The 22,074-nt window shown below is 42.1% G+C and overlaps 1 protein-coding gene across 6 annotated transcripts in view; it reads right to left on the minus strand.

Moving 5' to 3' along the window:
• Positions 1 to 22,074, minus strand: part of LOC118413993 (soluble guanylate cyclase 88E-like) — a 51,025-nt gene that overhangs the window by 16,307 nt on the left and 12,644 nt on the right. For 5 of the 6 annotated variants that reach the window (XM_035817688.1, XM_035817686.1, XM_035817690.1 and 2 more), the window contains exons 2-6: positions 14,956 to 15,188; positions 13,894 to 14,396; positions 3,499 to 3,707; positions 2,381 to 2,501; positions 1,803 to 1,891 (exon numbers count right to left, since the gene is read on the minus strand). In XM_035817688.1, the coding sequence (XP_035673581.1) occupies positions 1,803 to 1,891; positions 2,381 to 2,501; positions 3,499 to 3,707; positions 13,894 to 14,013 (539 nt within the window). In that variant the 5' untranslated portion in view covers positions 14,014 to 14,396; positions 14,956 to 15,188. Of the gene's footprint in view, positions 1 to 1,802; positions 1,892 to 2,380; positions 2,502 to 3,498; positions 3,708 to 13,893; positions 14,397 to 14,554; positions 14,732 to 14,955; positions 15,189 to 22,074 lie in introns of those variants that run through there. The other variant, XM_035817687.1, reaches the window with a different exon arrangement.

Consider the following 22,074-nt stretch of genomic DNA (forward strand, 5'->3'; position numbering starts at 1 on the left):
AGGTGTGATATTGATACCTGTAATTTATAGCTGTGCGTACGTACATGCGTAATGCTAATCATCAACGTAAGCGTGATAGATTACGCTGTGGTATAAATATACACAGACATTTCTTGTGCGTACTTAGCGCTTTGGCTAAGCCTCTGACGTACATTGCAACTGTCACGTGACACTTCATTTTTGAGGTTTCAAGGGAGACTTTAGCAAGACAGAATCTCCGCTGTTTCAGAGTGGGAGTCCATTTAGATGTAGCGTACCTAATACCGCGTGAAATCTCCTTCAAGTGGTTTGCCGTGTGGGGGTGGGCACGCGTAAAATTAAATTCTGAAGCGACGGGACTTAAAAGATTCCCGACGAGATCTGCATATCTCCTGGAACGGCTTTAAAAGCATCCCCATTACACATATATCCTGTCTGACGTTCCAGCGACCAATGGCAAAAATTTATTGCTCTCATTGATGCTGTAATATTAATGAAATATAGCAGAGTGTATTTTACGTGGCATATATTTATAAAGGACAAACGTATTCTAAGCAAAGTAGTGAATTTGAGTCCATAAAGAGGCTAGCTTCTTTTTGTGCCAATAGAATTTATGTTTAGTTGCTTGAGGGTGTTAACTCATGGCGTTTAAACGTATATGTTTAGTGAAAGGAAAAACCATCATGTCAAGATCATCCATAAAGTCTGTGTTGTTAGTCGCGTTCTTTTCAACGGAACAAATATATCAGGATGTGAACATAAATTCTGTCCCCATTTTTGCAATGATAAGATTATTCCATTTACATAGCTTATGCCTTGAGCTGCATCATTCGCAGTAACGAGCTTATCGAGTGAATGGCACATATCGGTTCGTGAGGGAAATAAGAATTGCAAAATGTACCTCGTGGGCCTAATGTTTTTGTGAAAATAATGTGTTTTTTTTAAACAATGATGAATATCAAACACTATAGAGTTTTACAACTTTTCCTCTGATTCCTAACCCCAAACGGCCAACAGAGAAAAGGATGGATTTTGCCGACTTCATTCACATGCAAGCCGGCGCCTTCTCTGTTTCCTCCATTTACCTCACGATGCAGGTGGAAGAGGCATCCATCCCCAGGGGAACACAATGTCCTTTGCACACTTGTATTCTCAGCGTAAGGCGTGTGCTCATGCATCCATGCATATCTACCTTGTACACGCCGCTGCTCTCCCAAAAAGTTACCAGAAATAGAACTTTTCTCAAGCTTCCTGAGCTGGATGAGTATGCAATATGTATCTCCACATTGCATATGGTTGGTGTTAAGCCAGTTGGTCTCGTAGATCGAGTTTCTATATGTTCTTCACTCCTATGAAGTTACAAGGTCAAATAATATGTCGCAACGGAATTTATGTCTGTGTCAATCTTAAGCATGACACATTTTTACAATCGCGAGACCGGACCTAAAGTTTAAAAGAAATCGTCCTTCGACGTACATGTCTAAGATGGTACCAGAAAATGTATAGCTGCCGCCATACTTTAGCCTTATGGTAAATACTGCAGAATATGTGCTGAGACACAAACAAACAATTCCAACGGCATGAAGTCTGGAGTTGTAAGATTGGCATTGCAGGAAGGAGAAGAAACTTGATAAAAGCAGCGTGCTATCCACCAAGGCGTGATGCATCCTTTTAACAGATACATGTACCACCGTCCTGGCGCCTGTGACCCGAAACGGAAAGGGCGCAGGATCTCAGGAATAGGTTTTCAGAAATGGCATGTCATGATCAGATAGCTGTTTTCTCATGAGTGAAGTACATTAATATATTAACAAGCAGGTCACCTGAAGACGACGTGTGTGAGACCCTCCGCGTGGTCCGTCTCTTTCAGGACCTCCACGTTTATTTCTGTCTGATAAAACAGAAAACCGACCTGCAGGAAAAAAAGTATAGTATTTATATGTATGTATAGAGAGAGATGGAGAGGGGTTCATAATATATTAAGACACTGGATGGCCGACTGAAACGTCTGACCGTTTCCAAACTCATATCCAGTTGCTTGAGCAACAGCTTTTCTATGGACAATATCTTTTGTGTACGCTTAATGTTGTTTATAGAAAGGCTATTTATCTTGATATCTAACACCAAAATCTTGGAGTTCGAGCGAAAAAAAATTGACCTCCAATACATCTTATGATACTCTACATCTTTTTTGTCCTTTCCACATGCTTTAGTGTCAGTAATTATGGCGTTTTAAACAGATATAATTATATATACTGTGACAATTTGCTTCATTGCTTACGGAAGGGACGTAAAATGGGGGTCCCGTGTTCGATGAGGTGTCTCGAGCACGTAAAACAGCCTCATTACTCAGATTGGGTACTCAGGCTGGTTGCAGTAATACACCAGGTGAACACCTTACCTGTCTGAGTTGACCTTTGACATAATGCACGAATCCCCGCCTCCTGCTCCTGTAATGTAGAGTCAGCCCCATGGAGGATTCCTCTTCACAGAAGAAGCTAGGAGGCTGCAACTTTGGGTAGCTGGAATCAACAATACTAGTGTTAGTACTTCTAGAGTACTGTTACAGCAGTAGTGCATTGTGTATATGCGTATAGTAGCATTTAAGAGCATTACTGCTATTATCATGTTGTTGTGCGACTTTTGCCTAAAATATTTTCTTTCATTGCAGAGAAAGTGGAGGTGGAGAGAGGGACAGAGAGTGAGAGAGAGGGATATTTTTTTCACGCTGATGTTCCTCAAAGCCTTTTAAGTTCAAGGTCCTTGCTGAGTGTTATGCTACATGTATGTGTATCCGACCATATCCTTCATGGTAACGCGCAAAGCTTTAAGTTAGAAACGCGCTACATAAACAGATGAAGCTGCTGTGTAAGCATCATCCACGATTTAACAGAGAGGAAGTTTAAGCTTTGCGATGTAACTGAGCGAGCACTGTGATATCTGACTGTTGTTGGACTGAGGCGATAATCTATACAGCTGTATGCCGAATGCGTCCCATGGCCCTGTGCCAAAGCACACATTGTTGTAAGCCGAATGAGTTCTTTATATGTCCATCCACTACGGCAGATCAGCAATACACCACAGGGACTGACACTGTTCACCAAAGTGCCTTCCTTTGTAGTGATGAATACAACATGACAACGTAAGAAATAAACCTTCTACAATGTTAACACCTAACAAAGTCTATGTCATCCAATAATGCTCCTTTATAGGCCTACGTCACAATAACCAGGGGGTCCGCGCGGTTTCTAACCGATATAGGCCCCGGCCGGGCTCTGAAGCCGGGTAGACACCGGCTCACATAGTTACAAATCATTTTTTCTTCACGCGTCCCGTTAGAGGTCCCGGGGGCTCCGGTGGGCATTCCGGCGGCTTTCGCGCAATAATCGTATGCTTTAACTCTTTATTGCTCGATGTTCGGCAGGCAACCGTGAGCTGCCCTGGGGATGTCCATTTTTTTTTTCCACCAACAGCCCGGCCGGGCCCCGGATAGGAAATGTGATGTAGGCCTTCCCTCACCTGAACCGTAGATACTCGTGCAGATTGTCCAGCCCGTTGAGGAAGTCTCGGACATGTCTGCCCAGCACCCTGAGTATCCTGTCGTAGCCGTACTGCCCCACGAAGCTGACGAACGTCACGCCGAACGCGTCCATCAGATCGGGCAGGTCGATCCCCGTCACCTCCGACGCCGCCCGGGCGATCTTCGGGATCTCATGTTCCCCGTAAACCTGAGGATGGGTTAGGAAATGCAAGAAGAAGGTTCATTTGCAAGTTCATGCCCGGAGGCTAATTGCAAGTACATGATAATAATTAAGGGTAAATGACCCGCCCCGAGGTGTATATGTTTTTATGAGGTGGTTATAGCAAACGACCAGGCGTTATCACACCATTGTACACCGAGAAACAGGTGGGTCATTAACGCTATTATCATATAGCCTACACAAACTTGCAAACTTCTGTATGACGCATAGATCCCTTGTTACTAACGTGTGAATTCCTTTGTAGAATTTCTAGAAATTTACATTTTTTTATTTGGTACATAGGGAGATTACATATTGCATTTTGAATCCAAAATTTCCACAGAAAATATCCGAAACATTACTGTCTTGGCATGCCAAGCCTTTTCAAAATTCTACTGTACTGTATTCATGATCATTCCTCCCTCCCTGATCTGCGGACCGTTCAACTTGAAAGGGGGGGGGGGGGGGTGCAAACAATTTTATTTTCAATTTAAATTGGACATTAATTGAAATAGATTTTATTGTTTTACATATTGTAAGTAATCTAATGTTGTTCTAAGATAGTAACCGTTTTGTTTGAACAATGAAACGCGCACAAACGATGTTAATAGAGGAAGCCACCCCCTGTCATGCCTGCACTGATAGGTAAGTGTGCAGTTATTCTAATGATACATTGTTTGGCACTCACGGGACAAAAAAGCCAAAGCACAATTGCAGAAACAAAACAGTAGAACATGTTCAGATTAGAATAGGCTAGACTATGTAATCATGCAGTTACAACACACCAAACGTATAGGCGTGATAATGATACTAAAATCGACACTGGGTACAGGCACCTCCTTAAGGAACAAATTGTACGAACACCAGCAGAATGCTGCCATTGAATGTTGTATTATAGGGAAGATGATAACAACACGAGCTGGAGTAATTACGTCCAAACACAAATTGCACGTCGGGGCATGGCTCGCAGCTGGTGCACACTGTAACCCGAAATAACACGTTATACAGAGGAAATTAGATTAACATTGCCTAGCATCCACAACTATATTCATACTCTAATGTCGACCTTCACCAGACGCGCCGGCGGGGTGTGAAATTGGTATAAAAGGAAGCTTTATACAACAAGCGAGATTCAGTTAATGTTGGGTTTCATCCCATTTGAAGGAACACTCAGTTCAGTTCAGTCAACACTATTCAAGCGAAATGCATTAGTAAATTCAATCATCGGGCTTTCTAACCATGTATTAAGTATATTAGCGTTATAGAACTGTAGTTATGTATCAGTAGATGCCATGCTTTGTACCTTGTACATGTACAATTGTTGCGCATTAAAGTTATCTTTATAAAACAGCTACATATACAAAGTCTGGAAGGCTATCAATCCTCCTGTTGTGCTATCCGCGAAAGTACGTCCGAACACAATATTGTTAAATGTTTCGCCCCATAGGTTCATCACAGGTCTGTACCGGTATACATTACAAATAGCCATTGTCTCCGACTAATTGAGACCTGATATCTTTAGAAAGAAGTCATTATAGCAAATATACGTATCTCATCCCACCATAAAAGCGATCTCCATTGTTGGACACTCCTTCCATGCTAGTGAAGTTATGTAATAATTGTAAAGGGTTAGATTTTAACTCTGAGGGCTAAAGTAACCCTTTCAATCAAAAATTTAATCAGCTCAGCCATAAAATTCCATGCTGGATGTCAGAATTTCCTAAACTACCGATTTTCTTCATGACTAGATACCTAAAATTCGTAAAGGGATTTAGTTCTGTTATTGTAGCCAGAAAATCGTCTTGGAGTGACTACAAATTTAAGGTTATCTAAAGGTTGACAGTGGCTGTGCTACAAGTGAGACTACAACGTTCACGCAGACACAGGGAATCGAGGCATTAGAAGTAAGCTCTTTTCACAGGATAAAGAGACAAAAAGTAGCTTTGTGCGACCGCCCGGTGTGACAAATCAGATTAGCCGGAAATTTGTCTTAAAGAGGACGTCAAAGTCGTCCTTGGGTGCGTCCATGTTTTTAGAAGAGACGGCGACGTTAGTAATACGGAATGATGTATTTGAAAGGCAAATGGAAATCTGTCTTCAATTGAAATAGCATATGTTATATTCGCTTGAGTTTCCGTGCTTGTTTGCTCCCATCTACTTGGGTCCAACACGATATTGATATCTAAGAGTGCCCTCAAACCACTCAAATCATTAGATCTCTTTGACTCATAAATTCTTGACACAATATATAGTGACAGTTCTGGTGTACACGCGTTAGTTTGTTTGCAATATTCTATCGGATCTGGTGTCTCCAAAGATTGTCATCCGCAGAATCACCATTGGGCGACATTTTCCGCCACCCGGGCTGGGAAGTAATCTTCTTACATGGATTACAGATAGCTGAATACGTGACCGTGGATCGAGCTGCATTGTCAACACGGAGACAAGGTGCAAAAACACTGGTCAGGTCGGAGTAGGTGGGTCACATTTCGGAAATCGGTTTTCCTCCCTCATGCGTCAGCCGACGTGGTGCCAGTAAGTCTACGTCTTAATTTTTAAGCAGATCCTACAATGATATAAGTGTGTACCAAACTGGCCATGGAGTGTAGACATCCAAAAGGTGTCCATTTGCCTTGCAGCTTGTAGTCTGAAGTATACTGTTGTAACGCCGAGAGATTTACACAATAACAACCAAGCACTTAATTTCCTAACCTGTTCCTGGAAATCGTCTTCCCAACACCAATGTACCTTCCAATCAAAAATGACTACGATGGTCACAAAAGACAACAGAAATGTTTGCGTTGCACTGCAGTTTCAAACAAGTTTCTTTTTCTTTTGTCTTTCCTTTCACCAGCGTAATATGTAAAACAAATTGCTGTGAAAAACACTTTTATCTCTTACGGGCACTGCTGACCAAACTGCACCAGATCATGACCTCCCTGGCGAGCCAGATAACAGATAATATACAAACAAATCACTTCCAGAATGAATAACAAGGGTATCAGTAGAGCCTGGTGGGACGGAGAGTTCCTTTCCTCGGCGCCAGACGCACTGCCCATCAGGAATGACGCTCTCTGTCCGTCACATCACCCAATCTACGTACAAAACACGTCCAGACGTCGACGCGTCCAGAAGCGAGCTAAAAGGATGATATGTCTTATCCAAGATAAGTCACCAGTTTGTAGGATTTTAGAGCACAAAAACAACCTTTCCGGAAATCTTTCTTTTCCACTTTTGGCACTTGCATGAGAGTTGGTCTACATAAACTTGGATTCTAACAAACAAACAAACAAACAAACAAGCAAACAAAACAAAATCACACTTAACGTATACAATTTACTCATCTATGCCAGTAAGTTTCACACAACGATGAGATCCCCATCTTTTACAGTTATTGAACTTACGAGGGGGTTTCAAAAATTAATGTCACTAGTTTCATAACAGGCTCATTTTTACACCGAGTGAGTTGAAATTTGGTACAGTGGTAAAGGCATATATCCTCTTGAAAGTGAGATATCCCACTTTGTTGTTCACGTTTTTATGAGTGACTGAGTTGAGTTCAAGATGACCACACCCTTGTTTTCCCGTCGAAAGAAATTAGAGGTGCAATTAAGGTGCAATTGATAATGTCCCTGACTCACTTGCAGCAATTGTATGAAACTAAAACTGCACATGTATCAAGTTCCATTTATCCGTAAGACACATGTCAATTTTTGCCTTTTAAATCCAATCATGTTTTGAAGTAAGGTATGACCCCGGTCATCAGTGCCGTTAATCAGGGGTGGGCTGATTTAAGTTTCTGTAGTGGACTTTTCAATAAACAGAAAGAAATCAAACTTTGCACACTTCTTGGTCTAGAGACAACCAATAACTGTGCCAAGTTTCGTATCTTTTAGTTGATGGCAAATTAGTCTACAAAACCTTTGATAAATAAACCACGTATTTGGCTATTAATCAAACTGCCTGTAATATAGTAACTCGCTCCTTTCTAGCAGCCGTAAAAGATGAACCATTGGGAGTTCAGATATGAAAATTGGCATGTAACTTATAAAGACATTTGTTATTATACAGGTGAAATTTCGGCTTCCTACAGTTGTTATAAGAGGGTCAGATCTAGAGGAACTGATCTTCTGACAAACTTCCAGGGGTATGGTTATCTTGAAATCAACTCAGTTGCTCATAAAAGTTTTAACAACAAATTGAGATATTCTAATCTCAAGAGAATATATGCCTTTGCCTTTGTGCCAAATTTCATCTCATTCGAGGAAAAAATGAGCCTGTTATAAAACTAGTGACATTACTTTTTGAAGCACCCTCGTAAGTATTTTCCAATATTATCCTATCATTGAGCATAATGGATTTACAAACTTTCCTTGTTAATTATGCAACTTAGCTGTTGATGAGCATAATAAGTATCTTATTATGAAATCATTACGATCCGTCAATACCTTCTTGAGTTATTCTCGTCAGAAGTTTAAAGCAAAAGCAGGGACTGTATACGTAGTTCTCAAAAAAGTTGCTAGGGGCCCAAATTTACAGCACTTATTCTCTGTCCAAAGAGCTACCAGCCCTCAAAAATAACACGAGATATCAAACTGGAGGTTCCGCTGCAGTATATCAGAAAGTCATTAGGGGGTCCATTATCGAACTTGGCCTTTATTTTTCTGACTCCTACCCATCTACCAAATTACTAGATTCATTCAAGGCTTTGAAATTCGAGTTAGGCTGTTCCCACACAGGCAGACACGTCGAAAATATAATCTTCTTGGCAAAAGGTAACAAAGCTATTCCTTACCGATGCACAAATGTATCTAGTGAATACATCTGATACATTTCTAGTTGATGGAATCACAGGTGACATGAAAACTCGACAGCTCCTCTTGAAGGCAGCTACTGAACTGAGTGAGCCGTTTCTTAATGTTCAGTGATGAGATGGGAGCCAAATGAATGCTGAGTTCACAAGAGTCTGTTCAGATCGTAGACAAAGATTTCCCTTCTAGAGTTCAAACGATTAGGACCTGTTAGGTGACAGTTAGTTCAGATTGAGCAACGGAGTGCCATATCTTATTCTGCAGCTTAATGATCCCATAAAAGTGTGAAACATTCCTTAAAATGCATAATTGCTATCACAGTCTGCCATGAGATGAATGACGTTACGCAAGGCTATCCTCACCAGGTCAATGCACGATGGTAATCTCGAGACCACATCGTTTTGGTTAAAAACGCAATTACGACACAAGTCCGACCCTTGTCAATAGCTTGATGCGGTAAATGGGTGCTCTGTATGGATCGGCGGGCATTGTGCAACCGAACCGTGGACAACCACTCGTGATAAACGTCTTCTACATTTGGTGTGAAGTTCTGGGCTCTTGATAATCCATTTGTTTAATGAAGCGCAAGACATGAAAGATGTACTGTCAACAGTTGAGCGATGGAAATGCGGATTGAATGGATGGGCTGCCACGCTGTAATATCGTGGAGTGGTATGCATATCTAGTTCAACACAGTTGTATTTTTAGCCTTTTCTACGGTGATAACGGCAGTATTTTTCTACAAAACGCAGTAATGTGTTGCACGTTGTTCTGTCTGCCCCATTGTTTTACTGATCTATATGTATATCTATTCTGCAACTTTCTGCTCAGACGTATGATTTAACAACGTCGGTATACATGGGGAATTTTGGTAATAATTAGATGTAAGAGTAAGAAGACTGAAAATGCTCATGCCAAACACAATTCAGTAAGTAATAGCACTGAGCATTTCCCGCAGTTAGCACAGTTAGTGCAGTAATGTTTTTGTCACAGTCTTACCACATATGAACAGTTTGCGGTTAGCCATTAGCTGGGTAATAATGGCCATGTCATCAGGGAGTACCCGTGAAGTAATTTCCTTCAAATTACGTGTTTTCTCCACTAGGACGTTCCGCAGTGCAGTTAATGGCTAATCAAGCCATGATTAGACTGAGGCATTTGGCATGTAAGAGACTAATAAGACTTAAATCATCAGAGGATTCAGGTCTGAATTGCCTGTTCTTTCTCACCAGGACCCTGACTTGTGCTGCACTCATCGGTGCATAACATCCATATCCATCATTCCCCTGTGATTTCGTGGGAACGTAAGGCAGTGACATATATGCGTATTGGCGGCATATTTATGAGTTTGTTTTCTTTTTAAGTTGTTTTTTTACTCCTTGTTTGATTAAGAAGTCCTCTTTGATTGTCAACGAGCAAACATGCCGGCTTTCGCTTATAGGCTGCAAATTATATGATGCCGTATTCATTTCTCATTTTTTTTTATCCTTGATTGAGCAAACGGTCTTGATGATGGGTAACAAATCTATATGCTGCAATTTAAAGTGTTTTTGAAGCAAACAGGTTTGATCAATGCCAGCACATCTATACATGTAGTCTTATTTTCCCCTTTTTACTCCTTAATTGAGTAGGTTGCCTTCAACATATCCACGGCATGTAGCTTTTATCAGTTCTCTTCTCTATAATCGGGCAAACACAATTTCCTCTTGCTGATGGATAGCACATGTATATGATGTAGCTTTGATTTTTTTTATCTTTGCTTGAACAAACAGTGTTGCTGATAGGGAACAAAGCTATATGATTCGCTCTTTATCTTTAGATTCTCTTTCATCGCGCAAACAATATGGATAAAAACTATACATCACGCTAGTTCGATTTTCCACTTTTTTCTCATTGACTGAGCAGTCTTACAAATAGTCTTGTGATGGATCTAGTAGATGATACAGTTTTTCATCAGTTTTGTAATCCTTGATTGAAGAGGCAGTAACCTTTTGAGGTTTGATTGCAAGCTCCCAAACGGAGGTGGCGGTGATTGAATATGGTTCAAGACAGTTTCCTGTGGGTATTCTCATGCTTCTTCATGAGGAATAATTGAACAGATGAATGAGTTCCACCGGTAAAGAAAGGTCAGGATTTTGAATCGCCTGAGTTTTCCTCTCCTCCATTTTGCATGTGTTTGACACTTTGGCAGCACAATACTAGACAACCATTTATCAATAACACTGTTACATTGAACTTGTTTTATGTTAAGATCTGACATCACTCTTAGTTTACCATTCAATGAACTCTCTGTGAGAGTCAGATTACCGTTACTCTATATCGCTATTTGCATACCAGTTTTTGTTTTTGGCTTTGAAAACTAAAGGTTCTACCACAGGAAATTTTGTGGAACAGAATTATCACGTGCACGTACAGCTATATATGGCGCTATTGAGGACTAAACATTTATGCCAAATTCTTTTCATAAACTTTTGCTGTTGAATTGAAAAGTTTACATGATACAGAAAAGGCGTGTCTCCTTTCGCCTCTGTCCAAGTCGGTTTGGCTGCATGAATGGGGATGTTACATCATTTGACAAATCATTTGACCTAATTTCGTAAGATAGTCTCCTGAGACTGCACTGTCGATGAAAGAAGAAGTCAGAAGACAACATCAATTACGTACTTTGCAACCTGACCTACATTTTACGTAATCTGTCCCTGTTCCTCTTCTCTTATTTAATCTTCTGTACGATGACGGACGGACATCAATTCTGCGCATATGCCCTTCCCGGAAATGAAATTCTTCATAATCTCTTAAACCGGCCCAACAGTAGCTTTGATTCAATCAGTTTGGTGATGTAAGCAGGTTAACCAGATTACTATATTATCCCTTTAAGTTTTTCAATCAAAACATATGACGTCCGTGACGCCTGTGAATATCAAATGTTCCACACGAGATCGTCTAAGCAGATTCTGCTCATGGTGTTGAGAGACTCTGTGCATTGAAGACGCACTTAAAATTGTCCACTCAGGACGCCACTTAATCGACTGTATTCCCTCGGTGGACGTATCTTGCCACTTTCAAACTGATTTCTCTACAACAATACCCGTCCGAGGTAGGAACGAAACATTTGTGGAAGTTTGTGTATATGATAAGGAAATCGGATAATTACAATGTCGTATCAGCAACCGTTGACTTATACCCATGTTGAATACGACAACAACAAGCTGACTAAACTAGCTGAACAAACGCCCCAAAGACATCGCAACAAATATCAACCCCATGTTCTTTCGATAGATTTGTCCAAAACAGTAATGCGAGGATCACCATTCAACAGTGCGGAATATATGTGTGAAGTAATGTTAATTGACCCAACCGCTCTGGAACCAATTACAGAATATAATTGACATCCTCTACGTATGATAGACGTGAAATCGAAATTAGATCGGGCAGAATTCTGCCAGATGCCTGTCAAAATGAATATCGACACCAATAGCCCCTTCGGTCCCCAGAATGCGACCCATCACCATGCTTCTGTAAGTGACAAGGTATAATGCCAGTTTAAGGCGGTTAACGAAGAGACCGTGTTAAGGAAAGAACAGCTGGACATTGCAACCACTTAATAAGGACGCCAAGTATCATACTGTCTGAGACACTGGGTCAATGGCCGGTTGCAATATGAAATCGTGAATACAACTGCGGACAGAAATTCAGTATTACCAATAATTAACCAACCAATCAAGAGAGCAGAATGATTTCCCCCTGTTCATGAGAATCAATTCAGTGTCTCCAGACCAACAGTCGCAAGGGCCCCAATTTGGGTCAAAATCCCAGTCGGCTACAGCCTATTTTTTTTGGCGCTAGTCATTTCCATTGATAATCAGGTTGAGGATATGAACATTATTACCAGAATATCATAGAAGACCTTATAATCAATCATGGTGACGACCCAGAAAGCCCTCACCCTTCACCAACACTGGTGCTGGCTTTGTTCAGTCGAAAATTGGGGGAAATCCCCCTTTGAGAATCGAAGCTCAATCATACTTTAGAATGTATTCTACCAACACCGATTAACTTTCAACCTAAGCAAGTACTGTATTGTAGTGATGCCCAAAAGCCTCACCAGATCATTCCAACAATTCAGTCATCCTTTTACGCGCCACCTATTCCACATTGATGCACGACTGAGCACACCCTCAAAACAGTTTCTGCCATCTCTAAGGCACGCTTAGCTCGTCTATAGGTCCTTCCCCAAGGCTAAATGAATAAGTTCACGCGTGATGTACGGTTCCATTAGTTCCTAGATGTTCGGAGAAAAAGGGTTTTACACCGGGTCCGCAGAGGTTAAAGAGGACTCAAAGATGTGAAGAGCGGTCAGTTCTAATGGGAGCTGCCGCCGGGATGCTCTGATTACACCGTAATGTTGACTATGGGACAGCGGGGAATAAGATGATCACAGCTTTGTCCGATTGTAGATTGTAGAGGGGTTTTTCTTTAATATCATCGCTTTAAACGATGCATAAAATTTGCTTCACGATGGAAAAGCAGCGATAAAACGTCATTGTTGGCCGGCAGGGGATTTAGATATGGAATCGTTTAGATATAGTCATCCGGCAAGAAAGCTTGTATTGCCTAATTTCTGTTTGTAATCTTCTTAACCATTGCCTCGAAGGTGTACCTTATTTGCCGCAAATGTGTATCTTTGCCTCAAAGGTGCACCTGTTTTATGATGATACACAGAGCAGTAGAGCAGTAAAGCTTAATCATATCATAGTTAGAAAGTCAATAATTTAGGGCATCCTTATCGTTACCCAACGGAATCAAATAGCAGTGACTATCACTGCCACTGTGAACATTCACTAATACGCATGTTACTACAGAATTTGGCTTAGTTCCAGGAAATAATCAACACGTCGCGCTGGGTTGAAAGGAAGCTTTATCTAATTTAACAGAGAACTAGTGTTTATGGAGTGGAAAAATATGTAGGGTTGAAAACGACTTTTCTGATTGACTAAATGTGCTTCAGGGTTGTTACTAAACTTGCCGACATTAAATCTTAATGAAATAATAAATATCATCAAAGACTAGATAGAAGCATCGCTGTTCTAACGATGCTTGACTACCGGAGTACCTACTAAGCGATCAAAGTGCATTTGGAGGTCTTGGATCTTGCACAAGTACAAGGTCTACCGTTTACGTGCAATATCATGATTGGAAGGAATCTATCACAAAGCTGTGCCAAACACTTCTACCAGTGATGCTAACCTATCAAGCAATTTCCATGGTCCAGTCAGCTATTATACAAACAAAACACAATACTCTTTTGTTTATACATAAATGTATATAGATAACTTGAAATGATATCCAGCCTACGTACGTACCTGGTGCGTTACGAATGAATGATGTGGACACAACGCCCGTTCCCTGATCAGCTTCCATACGGATTCCCCGTAAGCTTCCTTGATGTACTCGTTGATGGATTCAAGCAGCAGCCCGTACATTATTCCACGGGCAGCTGGACAGTTTCTCTCGCAGGCAAGTCAAATTCCGCGCCCCTGATGGCTTCCGCCGTCCCGTAGGACAGAATGCAATCCAAACACGTTACCCCTGTGTCCTCTGTCAGTGACAGGCAACCCTGCAATAGTCTTCTACAGCGAAGGTTGGAATGTTGACTATGCCTCGGGCTACGTTACTCCCCGTGAAAGCTGCCGTTTGGCACGATCTAGGTTCTTCCCTCATTCGGCGGCAGCGCCGCGGGTCACTGCGCTAGCCGGGCCGCCCTCTTCCCAAGGACTGCCATTGCCGGTACTCGCTAACGTTGCATCACTCCAGCCCTCCAGCAGAACGCCCTTTCGTCCCGGTAATTCAGCCGTACCAGATGACACTGTAAACAGACATAAAATGTTATAGTATACTTGACTCCGACCCCATAGCACAACAGCATACTGCATTGCCTGGTAATGCACAACGGACGGACACTATTTCCTATCCTACTCGAAACTGGCGTTGGTACGTCTTCGAGCTCGGCTCCAAACGCGTTACCTCAGTATTCTAGTCACACTTGCTCGGCAACAGGCGCCCTGTGATGTGGTAACTGTCGTTCCGGGGTTTAAAGTGCGGTTGATGATGACAAACTACGGCCATCACGAGAGGCTAGACGGCCTATTTATTAGGATCGTTCCGCATGTAGCCCGGCGTTTAGCATGTATCACAACGGTAAACTGATACCGGGTCGTCCTCGCTGAAATTAGAACATTGGGGGCTATTTGCAGGACAAGGGGCGGGCCATCGGGGCAAATACAGAATGAGTAACGCGGTACAAGAGCACTGCCTTGTAAGTATCTTGCTACGCAAATGCATGTTCTATGGTAAGACAGCGCTCAGTACACATGTCGGTGAAAGGAAACATCGTTAAGAAATATGACAGTATCGTGACACTTCACCTTTGAGTCCCCTAACTCCGGTAACGCGGGAGGATGTGATGACGAGACTTGAGGTTGACTCTGGAACGGATATTGTCAGCTCGGAGTTTCCGTAAACAGCCGACACACTTCGGGGAGCCGACTCACTGACGCGCAGTTCACCAGTGTTAGGTTAACAGATGCTCTGCCGCCTGCGGGACCTGTCAATCATACTTCCCAGAGGGTGTGTCCGCTGATCCTTCGGGGGGCTCTTACTGTGCGAGACAATTATCAGAATATTAGCAGAAATTAAGATACTTTCATGCGTGAATATAATTAATCCTCAAATAAAGCAGTTGGCAATGAGGCTCTAAAAGATATAGTATTTATGCTTCAGGCCTCAGATTTCCAGAATCACTTATTACTCGGAATTTTGATATCAGTTACATCAGATATTGCATGATGTTACAATGAAGCATAAAGTAGGAAGCAAGCAGTATCAAGGTGATGGGGGGGGGGGGGTATAAGCTGGAATATCGGTACAACTGTTGTGAACCTGCGACAGATGATTTTTTTTGCTATAACTGATCATGATGCACAAAAATAGCTAGTTTCATAACATCATTCACGATTTACATCTCTAAAATCTTATTCGCCTTAAAGATTGTGGCTTGGACTTGCACTTCTTGTAAACACTTTCACCTATTCATTCAATTGCCATCAATGGTTGCTACTACAGTTGATTATCCTCACCGCAAGACGAGAACATAAAACGCTTAAGGATACTGAACGTGCCCTTTGGCCATATTGGCACAAACGGCTGAAACTGACTAAAGGCAAGGATGTTTTTTATTGGCTTGGCCTTGCTCTCTGTCACGTTTCAGAAGTAACGTTTTGACACAATCAGAGTCCCCGGATCATGGGTCATCTCAGAACACAGATTTATACTTTGCGGGAAGAATTTCCTCCGTAATGTGCACACCTTAAGGAAGTTTATCAAGCATCTGCTGCTTAAGGTGAAACAAAAGGGCAGGTTGGAGGTGAAGTCGGGGCAAGAGTGCTCATCTGAGAACACTGATTTATACGTTGGAGGTAGAATTGCCACTGTAATGGAGAAACCTGGAGGCAATTTATCAATCAACATGAATCAAGCATCTGATGTTTAGGGTGAAACAAAAGGGCACGTTGGAAGGTGACGTCGGGACAAGAGTGATTCGGTTCTTATGTTGATACATGTATCAAAGGGAATCTGACTCTCACCATGTGATGAGGACTGAGAATCAATATTGAATCTCAGTACACGCAGTTATAGCATGTACATTTGATTGATATGTAAGTATGTTAATACTAACAAAAATGGGAAATTCAAAGCAGACGTGACGGGCCGGGATGTCGTTTCAATTTGAAGTAAGTGCATTTCATGCCTTCTACCCTGTTCCAAGTTGCCTCTCACATCAGTTCTGACGTTTAAGGAGCTGACTGTACGTCAACTTTTTTGAGTGAAATTGAAAAATGATCCTCTGAGAAACATCTATGTGAATCCTTTCTGAAATATCGACACCTCAAAACTGCCGTAGCAACAAACGTCATACAGGATATTTACAGTATCACATTCTGTCAACGATCTGTTTTCATGTTACCGACGGCCATCCATTAAGCCAAGCCAGCCTTTCACACTCTCAACGATCTTCAGCCCAATTTGTTGATCGCCAGATGGTCGCAGAATCGCCAGAGAATTCAGCTATTCTGGGTACCATTCTTCGCCGTAACCACTGGCTCAATCTTATGGATGAAGAGCTATATTTTGTACATGAATACGTACCCTGTTGGATACGTGTAACTACTATTTGGCAATTTATCGTATCTTAAAGGAGGCGACTAATCTCGCCAGATTCTTATATCGGCTTGGAGATTAGACGATGTCGTCACCAATACCAGACCTTAAGCCTGTTTTTCTGTATCGCTGTTGAATCCGTATATGGACATTTAAACTGGCCGGTCGGCGTTAATCAGACAGTCATTTCAGCTGTGCTTTGGCTGCGAACACCATGCTGCTTGGAGTCACGGTCGCGTCTCTGAGGGGCACACTACAACAATACAGTAACGAAGTCGGTCTACCGTGCAGACTTCAAATATTTGCAAAGAACCAGTGGCTTTGTGAAAACTAATGGATGTCACGGCGCGAATGCCACTCTCCCTGGACGTCTTTGAAGAGACTCGTAACCACTCGTAACCATTAAAAACAAGCGAGTGTTGGTACGTAAATAGCGTCATTTTCTTGTCAAAGATAGAGGGTTGGATGCTGACATATGCATGCGAGCAAGATGCAATGTTCTCCTACGATGGAGTCTATTCGGTATACTGGCGTGGCCCAAAATATATCCACGAAGCTCCACTCGAACTTGAAGTAACTGTACTTGACATGTTGAAATATTGCAGTCCGAGAGAGTTGGACAAGTGAACGTACCTGCTTTGTCTACTGTAGTGTCCATCACACGATGATGACTTGAAATGACTTCCTTTCTATCATAACATACGGACCGGACGAAGTGTTGAAACCTACCTGTAAAATTGTCGTCAGTACAAACGGTAAACACAGGTGTCGTTTTTCAAACATCCGTCAAGTCCCGTGACGTGGCCTTGGTGGCAGCACCACGAGTGGACCGCCTTTGTGTGACTGGCAGCCGCATGGAACCACCAAAACAGGTTGCCGTGTTTACCATACGAGTAAAACACAACCACGACAAGAAAACGGACATGAATAACGTCAACGGGTGGCCAAGTTTCTTTACAAGAAGTGACACGTCAACAAACTACACATGTATCTTTCTAATGTACCTATTGAGGCAGAAGATGCAGTCTATTCATCACAGTTGGGGAGTGGTGGCCAAAATGTTGTCAAGGGCGAGCAAAATAACGAAACATATGACCCTCTTTGTATACCCGAATAAACGAGTAAACATTTCTGGCACTTCCGTCGCCAATCTACATTAATTACCTTTGCCAGAATGGCTAAGGTTATGTTTTAATGGCTAAGGTTATGTTTTAGTCTTGTACGTCTGTCTATCTGTAAACAGTATAACTCGAGAAGTCTTCGATGGATGCTGATGACATTTGGTAGGAGGGTAGGGGTCGGGAAAACAAAGGCCAAGTTCGATAATGGACCCCCACGTTTGTTATGTTTCTCAACCTAGTGCTTTCCATAAAAAAATACACCCTTGTCGTTTCTTGCCCTTCCACGGTAAGTACTACATATCCACCTGCGTTCCATTTATTCCCCCGGCCCTATCTCATCCTAACTGTAAACATAACCTTGAGTGAGTACTTTAAATACTGTCATACTTTAATCTTCGGATGCGATATCTTCCGATTGTTCCAACAGGGAGCACTCCCGCGGGAGGTGCTCCACCAATCACCGAGCCAATGCGCACGGAAAGCCCTAATGATGGATTAAAAGGGATTGGTGCATACACGCCTTTGATGATTTCTTAATCCCGCAGTAATCCTACGAGATTAGTTCCCGTGCCTGTCTGACATACAGCACCTGCCCAGAAGCCATGCGGGAAAAGGGCGCTGAAAGGAACGTTAACGCTGATTCACGACTTTCAACATAGGCTTAAAGGTGCACTCTCACTGCACTTGCGTCAAGCTTGCGTTACTGCAGGGTTCGAAAGGTACTCAACGAATTTCAGAGATAAAGAACGATTTTTCTTATTTTTTTGTGTGTTTTATAGTCTTCTAAGTCATACTTTTACGTATTACGCAATATCTGAATTATAAAAAAAAAAATAACAAAACAATGACGCAGTGAACGAACCCCGCAGTGACGCAAGCTTGACGCAAGTGCAGTGAGAGTTTTTTATGTCGCAAAACTCCCTTCCCGCCGCACTTACAGAACCTTAGCCTATCTTGAAATTCGTGAATCAGCGCCCACCCCCCTCCGAAAATAAACGCCGCCGCTCCAGAAGTATGCAATTGAGGCTAAATCAGCTGATGATTTTAACCTCCATGACCTTGCATTCAATTGGTAAGATAGCCGTCCGACCTTGCCACAAAAACGTGAGAGGGGGCTTTGACCTCCTGAATAAAAGAGAACCGAAATATCAGCCAAGCCCGTCGAGATCGGCAAAAGAACATATCATACACAGGAATATTCTTGCCATGACATAAATTGTGTGTATGTGTTTATTTATGGGGAAGATATGTCCTAACCCGATATACGCTAAACATACACTATATATATATATATATATATATATAGCTGAGTAGACTATCAGTCATATATAACTTAATGGATATAAAAAATGTAAGAAATTGTTGCTGAATAGTTGGACGAATAGTTCTGCCAGCAGTTGTTAGTGCGTGTCCTCCAATTTTTCTGTGCAACTTGTTACATAACCCTTCTCTCATAAAAAAGTCATTACATTAGGGCCTTATAACCATCCCATAACAGGGACGGGGGGAGGGTCATAAACCTTAATTTTGCAACTTATGATCCCTACTAAGTCTCGCGTTCTATCTGTAGATCGTCATGTCACAGAAGCGGTGGATTGATGACTCATTCCTTAACAAAAACTGGAGTTGAACATTCTGAGATGTCTTATATTTACGAGTAATAGATGAACTTTCAAGTTCTGACCCGTGCGTGTTTCTCTCTCACGCCTCACCGACCCTTAAACCCCCTTCTGGTCATAACTCGCACTCTTAACTCTATGACCCAAGTTTAAGAGATACATGTACAACAACATAGATGATGTCAATGATAAATGTAATGTAAGATTTACTAGGGGACCCAAACTTACATTTCTTCTTCCTTACATCACAAGCTGTCTGCAACCAATAAACCCAAACCATAACATGTCCAGGTCAAAAGACACAAAACATGGATGTTCTGCTGCAGTACCAAGGTCACACACCGGGGGACCAAAATCGACCTTGACCTTCGTTTTCCCAATCCCTACCCACATACAAATATCGTTGTAGTCCATCAATAGGTTCTAAAGATATAGTCACCACACATATCCTTATATCCGGAAACACAGCTAGGCATACAAACGCACACGCTAGAAACTATACTTCCATTTTTCATGGACAATTACCCCCATTGGAAGCGCGCAGAGAAGACGATCTCCTTAATCGGGCAGCCAAGTTCAAAGGTACACCCCATAATGACGCATGGATGGTCCCCGGTAGTTATCTATCACTGCCAGTCCCCTGACAGCTGAGTGGAGGGTCCCGGGCTGGTGAAAACTTGGCCAGCAAATAATTGGACTAATTGGCCGTGTTGTTGACCGCGCATGTCACTTTGTCACCCTACCTTGAAGTATTAGTACCTAGTAACAGGCTGGGACGTTTCGTGGATGTGACGTGCTAGGTGGAATGAAAAATTGAAGGCGATTGTAGTTATGAAACAGCCTGTAATAAAAAAGAGAACAGGTTAGCGCTTTTCCTTGTGAAAATAGATTTCCTCCCCCAAGGCCATGTGGATGTCTTCTAAGTCATACTTTTACGTATTACGCAATATCTGAATTTTTTCTCCTAATAATCGCTCCCAAGAGCATCTCAAAAACGGAATTTCCCCTATCGATCTGACGCGTTTTCCGGCAAGAACTTGACTTGATTAAAATTCCCCCGTCAGAAATACATCCTGCCCTGATACATGATGACATATGGGCCATGTAAGAAGCTCGCCAACACAACTAAAGCTCCCTTCTGTAGCTACTAGACCGCGATCGCTGGGCGACCGTTCAGCGACCCAATTTGGACTTGTGCGACCCTTGTTCTCGTAATTGAAATGTAATGCAAGGTTTACAAGTGTTTTAGAAGACAAGAGAACGCACAAAACGAAAAAAAAGCTAACTTAAATACTTTGTGTTTAAAATCTTCGGTCGTTCAGAGGTCGCACCGGAGTCGCATCCTGTACTGGAAAAGGAGTGTTCGCACGTCTGCCCCGCGGTTACGTTAGGCTCTCTACACAAGTCCTGACGTTACAGCAACATTGTCGCTCTCACAGACGTTGTTTTAGAGATAACCACTGACATTTGAGGCGTGTTGAGGAAGCCGTGCGTGTTTATTCAAGTATTCTGCCTCGCAGGACTCAGATTAAGGACTGTCATTGCTGGGCAGGGCCTACGTGATAAACCGCATGGTGGACCGGGAGGGTGTGGGGTGGATTTAATAAGGGACAATGACAACCAGACAAACCTGGTATGTAATGGTACTAACGATACGGATAGAATTACCGCAAGAAGGATGACCGGGTTACTTGTGCGTGCTCCGGGACTGTATATCATTGAATTAAGACAACAACATACAGTCTTTCCTCCGTGAACAAGCAATATACCGGAATAAACGTGTGTGACTATATAGCGTGCCTGACTCTAAGTTCTGTCAGATTAATGATAGGTCGTTAGTTAAATCATAGCTCAAAGGGTTCATTTGTCGAAAGTACATGTAACGTTACACCATCTTGATACAGTCTACAAAAGTGCTTCTCCTTGCCCGAGGAAGGGACAGAGTTTTTTTTTTTTTTCTTGAAAGAAAAAACAAACTTAAAGGTTCACCCCGTTCGGGATTGCCAATCCTTTCCCTTCCGTCTGAATCATGCCGATAAAAAAAAGCTGAAGCAAAATCGAAGCAACCTTCGTCAAGGCTCGGCTAAGAGCCAACCTGAGCACCTGATACCCCTGTGACGTCATAACGTACGAGTCTGCACGACAAAAGTCACCGAGTCATCATATGTATTTTACGATACTCGATACCAGAAGCAGATTTGACTATGTCTTTAGATCCGACAGTCCTGATAATGCTATGATAGGTATATACATAAAAGATTGCTTTGTAATTAGAAAAGATGACACTCATGGTTAGCCCCACCTGATTGTATGGAGGTTTTCTTATCATCCTATATTGTTTAGTTAGTAGAGTTTTAAGATTTATTCTGTACCCACTTTTTTCTGTAGTTCATATTTGACCATACAAAAGTCACTGTACGTTCTGTCGTGTCAATAAAGCTTGCATTTATGAAGTTGCTGTTCACCTTGTAGTCCCCAGTGGCATATACAAATGTAGATCAGCAAGTTTCCTTGCTGTTTCAGTGTCCAGTTATATTTTACACGGAATGATTGCTAGCCTTTTAACCATTTGTGACCCCGCGCTAGA

Source organism: Branchiostoma floridae, chromosome 4, assembly GCF_000003815.2.
Source record: "Branchiostoma floridae strain S238N-H82 chromosome 4, Bfl_VNyyK, whole genome shotgun sequence".
Classification (NCBI taxonomy): Eukaryota; Metazoa; Chordata; class Leptocardii; order Amphioxiformes; family Branchiostomatidae; genus Branchiostoma; species Branchiostoma floridae.